Raw genomic sequence first — 12,514 nt, forward strand, 5'->3', positions numbered from 1 at the left:
AAAATAAATGGGCGGATCCTTAAGAGGTTTAATGAAATTCTGGGCAGAAAGACAAGTTCAACTCCATCTTTCATCGAATCAGATTGCTTATTCATCACGAAACCATGGTTATTTCATATGCAAACTGGCCAAAGTTAAGCAGGAAATGCCAACAACGAACAGTGAGCAGTTGTATTCATGCATAAAAAAACTAATAATGAAAGAAAAGCATTGCAAGTTTGAATTTTGTGAAGTTAGTATGAGAGAGGTGGGAAAATTATTGTTATCGATCAATAATGAAAAACCTCCTGGCATTGACAACTGAGATGGAAAGCTACTGAAGATGGTAGCTGACTCTATAGCCACTCCTATCTGTCATATCTGTTACGATCGTTGCATGAGGCAGCAACTCACTGCCTTCCTGAAGACAAACAATGTATACGAAATGCTTCAGTCTGGTTTTAGACCCCATCATAGCACTGAGACTGCACTTGTGAAGGTGGTAAATTACCTTTTAATGGCATCAGACCGAGGCTCTGCATCTATCCTCGTGCTCCTAGACCTTAGTGCTGCTTTTGATACCATCGATCACCACATTCTTTTGGAAAGATTGGAAACCCAAATTGGTCTACACGGACAAGTTCTGGCCTGGTTTAGATCTTATCTGTTGGAAAGATATCAGTTTGTCTCTGTGAATGGTTTGTCCTCTGACAAATCAACTGTAAATTTTGGTGTTCCTCAAGGTTCCGTTTTAGGACCACTATTGTTTTCACTATATATTTTACCTCTTGGGGATGTCATTCGAAAACATAATGTTAACTTTCACTGCTATGCAGATGACACACAGCTGTACATTTCAATGAAACATGGTGAAGCCCCAAAATTGCCCTCGCTAGAAGCATGTGTTTCAGACATAAGGAAGTGGATGGCTGCAAACTTTCTACTTTTAAACTCGGACAAAACAGAGATGCTTGTTCTAGGACCCAAGAAACAAAGAGATCTTCTGTTGAATCTGGCAATCAATCTTAATGGTTGTACAGTCGTCTCAAATAAAACTGTGAAGGACCCCGGCGTTACTCTGGACCCTGATCTCTCTTTTGAAGAACATATCAAGACTGTTTCAAGGACAGCTTTTTTCCATCTACGTAACATTGCAAAAATCAGAAACTTTCTGTCCAAAAATGATGCAGAAAAATGTATCCATGCTTTTGTCACTTCTAGGTTAGACTACTGCAATGCTCTACTTTCCGGCTACCCGGCTAAAGCACTAAATAAACTTCAGTTAGTGCTAAATACGGCTGCTAGAATCCTGACTAGAACCAAAAAAATCGATCATATTACTCCAGTGCTAGCCTCCCTACACTGGCTTCCTGTCAAGGCAAGGGCTGATTTTAGGTTTTACTGCTAACCTACAAAGCATTACATGGGCTTGCTCCTACCTATCTCTCTGATTTGGTCCTGCCATACATACCTACACGTACGCTACGGTCACAAGACACAGGCCTCCTAATTGTCCCTAGAATTTCTAAGCAAGAGCTCCATTTTTATGGAATGGTCTGCCTACCCATGTGAAAGACACAAACTCGGTCTCAACCTTTAAGTCTTTACTGAAGACTCATCTCTTCAGTGGGTAATATGATTGAGTGTAGTCTGGCCCAGGAGTGTGAAGGTGAACGGAAAGGCTCTGGAGCAACGAACCTCCCTTGCTGTCTCTGCCTGGCAGTTTCCCCTCTTTCCACTGGGATTCTCTGCCTCTAACCCTATTACAGGGGCTGAGTCACTGGGCTGAGTTAGGGCTCTTTCATACCGTCCCTAGGAGGGGTGCGTCACTTGAGTGGGTTGAGTCACTGATGTGATCTTCCTGTCTGGGTTGGCGCCCCCCCTTGGGTTGTGCCGTGGCGGAGATCTTTGTGGGCTATACTCGGCCTTGTCTCAGGATGGTAAGTTGATGGTTGAAGATATTTTTCTAGTGGTGTGGGGGCTGTGTTTTGGCAAAGTGGGTGAGGTTATATCCTTCCTGTTTGGCCCTGTCCGGGGGTGTCACCGGCTGGGGCCACAGTGTCTCCTGACCCCTCCTGTCTCAGCCTCCAGTATTTATGCTGCAGTAGTTTGTGTCGGGGGGCTAGGGTCAGTTTGTTATATCTGGAGTACTTCTCCTGTCCTATCCGGTGTTCTGTGTGAATTTAAGTATGCTCTCTCTAATTCTCTCTTTCTTTCTTTCTCTCTCTCGGAGGACCTGAGCCCTAGGACCATGCCTCAGGACTACCTGACATGATGACTCCTTGCTATCCCCAGTCCACCTAGCCATGCTGCTGCTCCAGTTTCAACTGTTCTGCCTGTGATTATTATTATTTGACCATGCTGGTCATTTATGAACATTTGAACATCTTGGCCATGTTCTGTTATAATCTCCACCCGGCACAGCCAGAAGAGGACTGGCCACCCCACATAGCCTGGTTCCTCTCTAGGTTTCTTCCTAGGTTTTGGCCTTTCTAGGGAGTTTTTCCTAGCCATCGTGCTTCTACACCTGCATTGCTTGCTGTTTGGGGTTTTAGGCTGGGTTTCTGTACAGCACTTTGACATATCAGCTGATGTACGAAGGGCTATATTAGTAAATTTGATTTGATTTGATTTTGAAGGGGACCAAAACGCAGCGTGGTGTGAATACATTCTTCTTTATTGAATGAAGAACAATAAGAACACTTAAACAAAAAGACAACCGTGACCGCTATATAAACAATGTGCAAACATGCAACATAACATAGACAATAACCCACAAAATACCCAAAGAGGATGGCTGCCTAAATATGGTTCCCAATCAGAGTCAACGATAAACACCTGCCTCTAATTGAGAACCAATCTAGGCAACCATAGACCTACATAAACACCTAGATGGAAACAACCCCATAAATCTACAAAACCCCTAGACAGTACAAACACCCTAGATAGAATGAGACAAAAACACACATATCACCCATGTCACACCCTGACCTAACCAAAATAATAAAGATAACAAAGAATACTAAGGTCAGGGCCATAGTGAAGTTTGGATTGTGACTGTTTGAGGTTGTGGACATGTGTCTTTTATACTGATAACAAGTTCAAACAGGTGCCATTAATACAGGTAACGAGTGGAGGACAGAGGAGACTCTTAAAGAAGTTGTTACAGGTCTGTGAGAGCCAGAAATCTTGCTTGTTTGTAGGTTACTAAATACTTATTTTCCACCATAATTTGCAAATAAATTCATTAAAAATCCTACAATGTGATTTTCTGGATTTTTTTCCTCATTTTGTCTGTCATAGGTGAAGTGTACCTATGATGAAAATTACAGGCCTCTCTCATCTTTTTAAGTGGGAGAACTTGCACAATTGGTGGCTGAGAGGGTAGTAAGTTTTAAGTTCCTCGGCGTACACATCACAGACAAACTGAATTGGTCCACCCACACAGACAGCATCGTGAAGAAGGCGCAGCAGCGCCTCTTCAACCTCAGGAGGCTGAAGAAATTCGGCTTGTCACCAAAAGCACTCACAAACCTCTACAGATGCACAATCGAGAGCATCCTGTCGGGCTGTATCACCGCCTGGTACGGCAACTGCTCCGCCCACAACCGTAAGGCTCTCCAGAGGGTAGTGAGGTCTGCACAACGCATCACCGGGGGCAAACTACCTGCCCTCCAGGACACCTACACCACCCGATGTCACAGGAAGGCCATAAAGATCATCAAGGACAACAACCACCCGAACCACTGCCTGTTCACCCCGCTATCATCCAGAAGGCGAGGTCAGTACAGGTGCATCATAGCTGGGACCGAGAGACTGAAAAACAGCTTCTATCTCAAGGCCATCAGACTGTTAAACAGCCACCACTAACATTGAGTGGCTGCTGCCAACACACTGACTCAACTCCAGCCACTTTAATAATGGGAATTGATGGGAAATGATGTAAAATATATCACTAGCCACTTTAAACAATGCTACCTAACATAATGTTTACATACCCTACATTATTCATCTCATATGTACAGTGCCTTGCGAAAGTATTCGGCCCCCTTGAACTTTGCAACCTTTTGCCACATTTCAGGCTTCAAACATAAAGATATAAAACTGTATTTTTTTGTGAAGAATCAACAACAAGTGGGACACAATCATGAAGTGGAACGACATTTATTGGATATTTCAAACTTTTTTAACAAATGAAAAACTGAAAAATTGGGCGTGCAAAATTATTCAGCCCCTTTACTTTCAGTGCAGCAAACTCTCTCCAGAAGTTTAGTGAGGATCTCTGAATGATCCAATGTTGACCTAAATGACTAATGATGATAAATACAATCCACCTGTGTGTAATCAAGTCTCCGTATAAATGCACCTGCACTGTGATAGTCTCAGAGGTCCGTTAAAAGCGCAGAGAGCATCATGAAGAACAAGGAACACACCAGGCAGGTCCGAGATACTGTTGTGAAGAAGTTTAAAGCCGGATTTGGATACAAAAAGATTTCCCAAGCTTTAAACATCCCAAGGAGCACTGTGCAAGCGATAATATTGAAATGGAAGGAGTATCAGACCACTACAAATCTACCAAGACCTGGCCGTCCCTCTAAACTTTCAGCTCATACAAGGAGAAGACTGATCAGAGATGCAGCCAAGAGGCCCATGATCACTCTGGATGAACTGCAGAGATCTACAGCTGAGGTGGGAGACTCTGTCCATAGGACAACAATCAGTCGTATATTGCACAAATCTGGCCTTTATGGAAGAGTGGCAAGAAGAAAGCCATTTCTTAAAGATATCCATAAAAAGTGTCGTTTAAAGTTTGCCACAAGCCACCTGGGAGACACACCAAACATGTGGAAGAAGGTGCTCTGGTCAGATGAAACCAAAATTGAACTTTCTGGCAACAATGCAAAACGTTATGTTTGGCGTAAAAGCAACACAGCTGAACACACCATCCCCACTGTCAAACATGGTGGCAGCATCATGCTTTGGGCCTGCTTTTCTTCAGCAGGGACAGGGAAGATGGTTAAAATTGATGGGAAGATGGATGGAGCCAAATACAGGACCATTCTGGAAGAAAACCTGATGGAGTCTGCAAAAGACCTGAGACTGGGACGGAGATTTGTCTTCCAACAAGACAATGATCCAAAACATAAAGCAAAATCTACAATGGAATGGTTCAAAAATAAACATATCCAGGTGTTAGAATGGCCAAGTCAAAGTCCAGACCTGAATCCAATCGAGAATCTGTGGAAAGAACTGAAAACTGCTGTTCACAAATGCTCTCCATCCAACCTCACTGAGCTCGAGCTGTTTTGCAAGGAGGAATGGGAAAAAATGTCAGTCTCTCGATATGCAAAACTGATAGAGACATACCCCAAGCGACTTACAGCTGTAATCGCAGCAAAAGGTGGCGCTACAAAGTATTAACTTAAGGGGCTGAATAATTTTGCACGCCCAATTTTTCAGTTTTTGATTTGTTAAAAAAGTTTGAAATATCCAATAAATGTCGTTCCACTTCATGATTGTGTTCCACTTGTTGTTGATTCTTCACAAAAAAATACAGTTTTATATCTTTATTATTGAAGCCTGAAATGTGGCAAAAGGTCGCAAAGTTCAAGGGGGCTGAAGACTTTCGCAAGGCACTGTATATGTATATACTGTACTCTATATCATCTACTGCATCTTTATGTAATACATGTATCACTAGCCACTTTAACTATGCCACTTTGTTTACATACTCATCTCATATGTATATACTGCACTCAATACCATCTACTGTATCTTGCCTATGCCGCTCTGTACCCTCACTCACTCATATATCTTTATGTACATATTCTTTATCCCCTTACACTTGTGTGTATATGGTAGTAGTTTTGGAATTGTTAGCTAGATTACTTGTTGATTATTACTGCATTGTCGGAACTAGAAGCACAAGCGTTTCGCTACACTCGCATTAACATCTGCTAACCATGTGTATGTGACAAATAAAATTTGATTTGATTTTGATTAGACTAAATACTTTTTTGCCCCACTGTACCACAAGGTTTTTTTTCACAGTCCCCAAATCCAGAACAAATAGAGCCCTAATTGCATGGAACTTCCTTCCATCTCATATTGCTGAAATAAAGAGCAAACCTGGTTTCAAAAATCAGACAAAGCAACACCTCATGGCACAACACTTCTCCCCTATTTGACCGAGGTAATTTGTGTGTATGCATTGATACGTAGGCTACGTATGCCTTTGAAAATAAAAAAATGTTGTTCTGTCTTTGAGCTGTTCTTGTTTATTGATGTTCTGTATTATGTCATTCTATATTATGTTTCATATTTTGTGTGGACCCCAGGAAGAGTAGCTGCTGCTTTTGCAACAGCCAATGGGGATCCTAATAAAATACCAAATACCAAATACCAAACACATTTTAATCAAACCATATGGTTCAAATGAAAAATACATTCCAAAAAATACGTACTTAAACAAATTGCATTCATATCAGAAGTTACATCATACAGCGAGGCCATTGATACAGTTTTCTGTAATCATTAGGCATCTGGGCAGGAACAGTTATCTTTGTTTATTTCCTTGTTTGATCTGCATGGTGTCCATTGTTAATTACCTCACAGTCCATTTCCTTATGTCAGATAGAGCAATGATTCCGCCTGCACTGGTCGGTTGAGGGACGAGCTTTGCGTAGGAGTGATACCATCTGATGTAAGACAATGCTCACAATCTGGACTGTACATGGGGTTTGACACTGTGACAGAGATGCTCTTGCAGAAAACCTAGAATATTTTCCCATGAGTCTTCCTGTGCAACGGCGTGAGGTTTGGTGAGGCCTCCAAACAGCATGACCACTGCAACAAGTTGGAATGACTGCTTTAGATTTATGACATTTGAGACATGGTATTCTTCTGACTGTATAAATGTAGACCTATATGAAAATTGGGTCCAGTAACATAAGAAAAACCCAGACCTGTAGGATCATTAGTGGACTAGTTTCATCTGGTGAGCTAGATCAAAAGGTTGCAATGCCCAGTGGGACTAGACAAATGAATTGGGACTCCTATAGGTGCACAAGAACTATAAAAGCAAAGTCTGCATGAATGACTCTGGAAAGGCACCTCTCTGTTGGCCTGGCTGCAACACAAAGGTGCACGCCCTGCAGTGGGGACCATATGGAGGTTCAATCAGGTGACCAGCTCCAGGGTAGGACAGAGTGGTCAGCAGGTGACTGTTTCCTGTTCTCTCCATCATCTGCTTCATCTGAGGAGAAAATTATGGAGTTTAGCACTAATTACTTAATCTCATCAATTGATATCTTGACTTTAAAACCTCTTACATGTAAAGTCTCCATATTTGGGGACCGTATTTGATTTTTCTAATTCAATTCAGTCTGTTATGCGAACGGTAGCCCCTATCTGCAAAAGCAGGGTGTCTGCAGAAAGCTGAGTATCTTGGCTATTGATCGATGTCTTCAAATCTTTGGATTGATTTACTACCAAATATGGGCATACAAATTTATAAGGGCAGGCCGTGCAGATAAACTCATTTCAAGATGGTTGCTACCTACATTCCGGTCAGCATTGTGAAGCATAAACGTTGATACACACCCAAAGCCGGGACTCCACAGATCATGAGGATATCTTATTTGTCTGCCTGTGACCTACCATTATTGATCACCAGCCCCGAGAGTCAACATTTTTATTTTACGCAACGTTTTCACCGAACATCAAACATCTTACAAGGTAAGCGTAGATTTGGTCTGTTTTTGAGCTGTAGCTACATGGGGGGATATCAAATTAGGAACAAATCTAGCCTACTGCCAATGTTATCTGATGATGTATGACTTAATGGCAACATCAAATGTCCACCGAGTAACTATATCTTTGGCTTCAAAAATATGATGCTTGTTTATGCGGTGTAGGCATCAATATATCCGGTATGTCCTCAGACACCACCACAATGTTTGAGAGAGGTTGGTGTTGTATACATTTTGTTTTTATGGTGAACAACAACTTTTGGGCACATCCAGTGCAATTACCACATTCGGACACTTTAGAGAGGTTGAAAGGACACTTGAATATCCCGTGGGTACCCCAAACAGTGTTTGAGTGAGGTTGATATGGTAGAAAAAAAAATGTTATACTGAAAAAATTGAATTTAGGGATTTCAAATATGTAATAGCACTGGAATTATCTCATTTACAGACGTATGCCACATTGGAGAGGTTTAGGGACACTTGGAAGCATCCCATGACCACACCTGAAACCACTTACTAAAACATCTGCCCATTTCTAGTTGTTGCGTCTATAAGTCCCATTTTTATCTGATATTGTTCACATGTTGTGGAAGCCATCCGATGTGTTTCCAGCTCTGGGCATCAATCATTTACGTATAGCTTTTCAATGAAAGATGGTTATTTTATGTGTGCTTGATCTTGTTTATTCTGAACTATGTTACTTCTATCTATCTAATTTCCTCATAATTTCCCAGATGTCTTCTTTCCAAATATGCCAAGTTTTGTATGTCAGAATAATGTAATTACACATGAATAGCAGTTCCTTTGGGTATGTCTATTTAGTCCGAAATCTACATTTTGCCATTACATTTAAGAGGTTTTTTAAACTGCATGTATGAAGCATGATGTTTTCCATAGGCAAACAAGACGTAGCTCACATCATCAGCTGATTCGACAGCAGCCCAATTCTGATCATCTTGTCCAACAACCAGCAGCAGAGGACATGTTATCCTCCCCATCTGAGGACAGAATAAAACAAAACGGAGCAGAACTGAACAGATTAATAGCCATTTAGGAAACATTGAATATTGCCAGATACAACAATACTTCTGAGCCCTCAATCTTGTGAGATACTGGAGGATCATGATAGGACTGGAGAAAGTGGGAAACTGTTCCCAGTATTGGTTGAGTTCTCCAGCGTAATCTTTTAGAGGTCCTTATCATCCTCTCCTCCTGTGTGGGATACATTTCCCTCGCTACAATCATCCAAACAAGAGTAGAGGACTGAAGGGTCTTTCTGAACATGACAGATTTCTTACTTCCACTTTCAGGTCTATATTTTCTGGAATAGGTAAAAGAACGTCCCTCCAGATGATGCGATTCTCCTCATCAGTACGGGCCTTTGCATATTTTCTGAAAACGCATGACCAAAAGTATAATACTGATTTTCTCCTTGAAAATTATTAGACTACTTTATAAACAGACAAACACAAGTAAACATAAGCTATTGACTCACTTGTGTATACCCTGAGATGTTTCCTCAACGGACTGGGTGGCTCCAATTCGACACGCATGGCTGCCACTGATGCACACACAACATCTAGGCTAAAAGGAGTAGACAGACATTTAATTAAACAGCATGAATACATTGTTTATTACTGACTGGGGACAGATAAACAAAAATGCATTTTGTCGCTGTTATTAATGTGATTTTCCTAAACACAACTCAATGATGGTGAGTATGATGGGGACATTTTTGGTCTGGGTAAAGCGCATGCACGTATGTTTATTCAGGAAATCAACAAACTGACAGGGCAGGAGTTTCTTAGGGACTTACCTTGACAGCTTCTGAGTAAGCAGTGATGGATAGAACCACTGTAACACCAAGGGAAAGGCCAAGCAGCGCAATTCTGTCAGCGGCCACTAGAGGGTGATCCTGCAGTAGTCTGAATGCAGCCTGAGAAGATATTAGCACGTGCTAATACTCATTTAGGCATTTATTCAAGTTTTCTCAAGACAATGGATCAAGAAAGACGTGCAGATGTTTTTTTCCCCCAGACCCACAGACGAGAGAGAAAGCATAGTGGTGGGCGTGTTAGTATTCACATTTAAAGACGGTGAAAGAGTCCTCTCACCTGATTCCAAAGGTCTAAATCAGTTACTAATTGTGTAAGGTAAGGATTCAAACTAGCAAACAAACATTCACCACAGGCATTATGTAGAATTGTCTGTCAGACTGTCACTTGTCGGGTATTGTTTATCAAGTTATTGTTTATAAGAGCTTACCGACTGACTAAAAATAACTTCTTAAAACATAGTACATGTATTTGGAGCATTTCCCATTTTATCATTCACAAACCCACACACACACACACACACACACACACACACACACACACACATAAATGGCCGAGCGTCAACCATGATTTGTATATGAAAATGGTGCAGACGGTAGACACAAACCTCAAAGTAAGGGTAGCCAATGGTAGCATTTTTATTTTGGTCTGGGAAGACGTAAAGTAGCGCCATGGCAGCAAAGCCATGGGATGCCAAGAGAGCAGCTCGATATTCCACCAGGCCGCCACTACCTCCCCACATGTCTAAAACTCCAGGGAAGGGTCCGGGACCTTCAGGATGACAAAAACATTATTGTTTATTTCTGCCACTTATCCTGTGCCTTAAACCAGTCAAAAGTGTGGATATATATATATATATACTCAACATGTCAGAACTCGAAATGAAATTTGTTAGGACTTATTATTCCTCTACAGGTCTTAAAGAGAACCCAGAAAAAATGACCAAAATGTATGTGACCTTCAGTTATTGAGAGCATTGTGTACCTGGTGGCAGGAACAGGGTACCTGTGACCCCTCCCTCTGTGATGTCGACCCTGCGGACTCCGGGGGCCATGTACCAGCGCTCTGTGACGACACTCGCCAGGGCCACCTGCTCTCTGAAACCCTGACTCACGTGTCCCCTGTACACAGAGATGTGCACCACCATGGGAGTGTGGACCTCCTTCTTCCTCAACCTACGAGAGGTATAAACAATTTGTATTCCAAAACTACCAACCACTTTAGCGTTGGCCTGAGTGTCAGAATAACCTCATGTTCATTCTCATGTTTACCTGAGTTCCGGTCTACTGCCAGGTATTGGTCTCATGCTCCACATCAGACCCATGGGCTCAACACCCTCATATGTCCCCCCTACACTTGGATCCTTGAAGACTATTAATGACGTAAAAGTTGCTTGAAAGTACAGGGCGAAAAGTGTGATTTGTGTAGCAAAAAAACAAGCATTTTGTGATGGGTTTTTATATATTTATGATGAATATGACACAAGTCTGAGTATACAGAATCCATCATATTGTTATTTCACTGTAATTCCTTTAAATAAATTACATGAATGAAAGAGTTTCCAGTGCATTTACAAATGTTTTTCTGCTGTTGAAGTAGCTAAATTAAGTAGAAAAATGAAGTAGCGAAACGAAGTAGCTACAGGAAATTAAGTAGATAAATGGAAATAATATCTCTCACCTGTGACCCTTCCCTGAGCGTCACTGACATAGTGCCCAAACGCCTCCCAGTAGTCTGTGTCTTCTGACTGATGTAAAGAATGTAGTGTGACCTCCTGTGTTGGTGGTAAGTTCCCCACAACCACATGGAACTTCTCATCAAAGAGGGCTCTCCATGGTTTTACAGTCAACACAGGAATCACATCCATCTGACACATGACTTCTTCACAAAAAACTGTGAAAACCTTAGTAGGTCTCCTGTATATTGAAGTTGTGAACCGTCACTGCTCATCCGACCCGTGAGCAATGCTTAAAAACATCAATAGAGTGCCTAGGTCAATATCACATCAAATCAAATTTTAACATTATTCGTCACATGCACCAAATACAACAAGTGTAGACTTTACCGGGAAATGCTTAATTACAAGCCCTTAACCAACAGTGCAGTTCAAGAAGAAGAAAATATTTACCAAGTACACTAAAATAAATAATAAAAAGTAACACAAGAATAACAATAACGAGGCTATATACAGGGGTATACAGTGGTATTCTGTCCGGTCCAAACAGCTACTTTAACAACTTGCTCAGTACATAAACGTAGATACCATGTACCTAAGGGTTTAATTATTAACTCAAATATTCAAACATAAAAAGGTGGATGAGTAACTAATCTGCAGGTCATTGCCACTCTTCATGAAATATGCTAAAATCTAGTATTAACGTCATAAAATGTGGCTTTTTTAATCAAATAAGTACCTTGCGAGGAAAACATTATGAATGTGGGTTTTCACATGTGCATTTTTTTTGTGTGAAGGTTAAATGTAACACTGTCTATCGGTATCAGAGGTGATATTCACTGAGGCTGTGAGGGAGAACTCTAATCTCTGGTCAATCAGTGTTATATTTGTAATAGCTTATTTCAAATAATAAATGTGCTATATCATGTACTGTTGCTGTTGCATCATCGACTGCCCCTGGCCAAACAGTATATATACAGTTGAAGTCAGAAGTTTACATACACTTAGGTTGGTGTCATTAAAACTCATTTTTCAACCAATCCACAAATGTATTGTTAATTAACAAACTATAGTTTTGGCAAGTCGGTAGGACATCTACTTTGCGCATGACACAAGTAATTTTTATAAGTGCATGCACAAAGTGTGGAGTGGTTGAAAAACGAGTTTTAATGACTCCAACCTAAATGTATGTAAACTTCTGACTTCAAGTGTACCTCCTCCATTTTTGTGGTGATGCATGGGAGGGGGTGACAGCTGTCATCTCTGCCTACGTT

At 41.2% G+C, this 12,514-nt stretch overlaps 1 protein-coding gene across 4 annotated transcripts in view; it reads right to left on the reverse strand.

Annotated features, from left to right (window-relative positions):
- Positions 1–6,379: 6,379 nt before the first annotated feature.
- The window catches only part of LOC110521330 (acyl-coenzyme A thioesterase 1), a 118,836-nt gene continuing 112,701 nt past the window's right edge, over positions 6,380–12,514 (reverse strand). The window contains exons 1-11 of one of the 4 annotated variants that reach the window (XM_021598819.3): positions 11,631–11,837; positions 11,246–11,532; positions 10,837–10,936; positions 10,550–10,740; positions 10,173–10,336; positions 9,547–9,666; positions 9,226–9,314; positions 9,029–9,122; positions 8,648–8,728; positions 7,093–7,234; positions 6,380–6,825 (exon numbers count right to left, since the gene is read on the reverse strand). In XM_021598819.3, the coding sequence (XP_021454494.1) occupies positions 6,695–6,825; positions 7,093–7,234; positions 8,648–8,728; positions 9,029–9,122; positions 9,226–9,314; positions 9,547–9,666; positions 10,173–10,336; positions 10,550–10,740; positions 10,837–10,936; positions 11,246–11,441 (1,308 nt within the window). In that variant the 5' untranslated portion in view covers positions 11,442–11,532; positions 11,631–11,837 and the 3' untranslated portion in view covers positions 6,380–6,694. Of the gene's footprint in view, positions 6,826–7,092; positions 7,235–8,647; positions 8,729–9,028; positions 9,123–9,225; positions 9,315–9,546; positions 9,667–10,172; positions 10,337–10,549; positions 10,741–10,836; positions 10,937–11,245; positions 11,533–11,630; positions 11,838–12,514 lie in introns of those variants that run through there. The other 3 variants (XM_021598818.3, XM_021598820.3, XM_090233431.1) reach the window with 3 other exon arrangements.

This window comes from Oncorhynchus mykiss, chromosome 4 (genome assembly GCF_057628025.1).
Source record: "Oncorhynchus mykiss isolate SJ-2025 chromosome 4, ASM5762802v1, whole genome shotgun sequence".
NCBI lineage: Eukaryota > Metazoa > Chordata > Actinopteri > Salmoniformes > Salmonidae > Oncorhynchus > Oncorhynchus mykiss.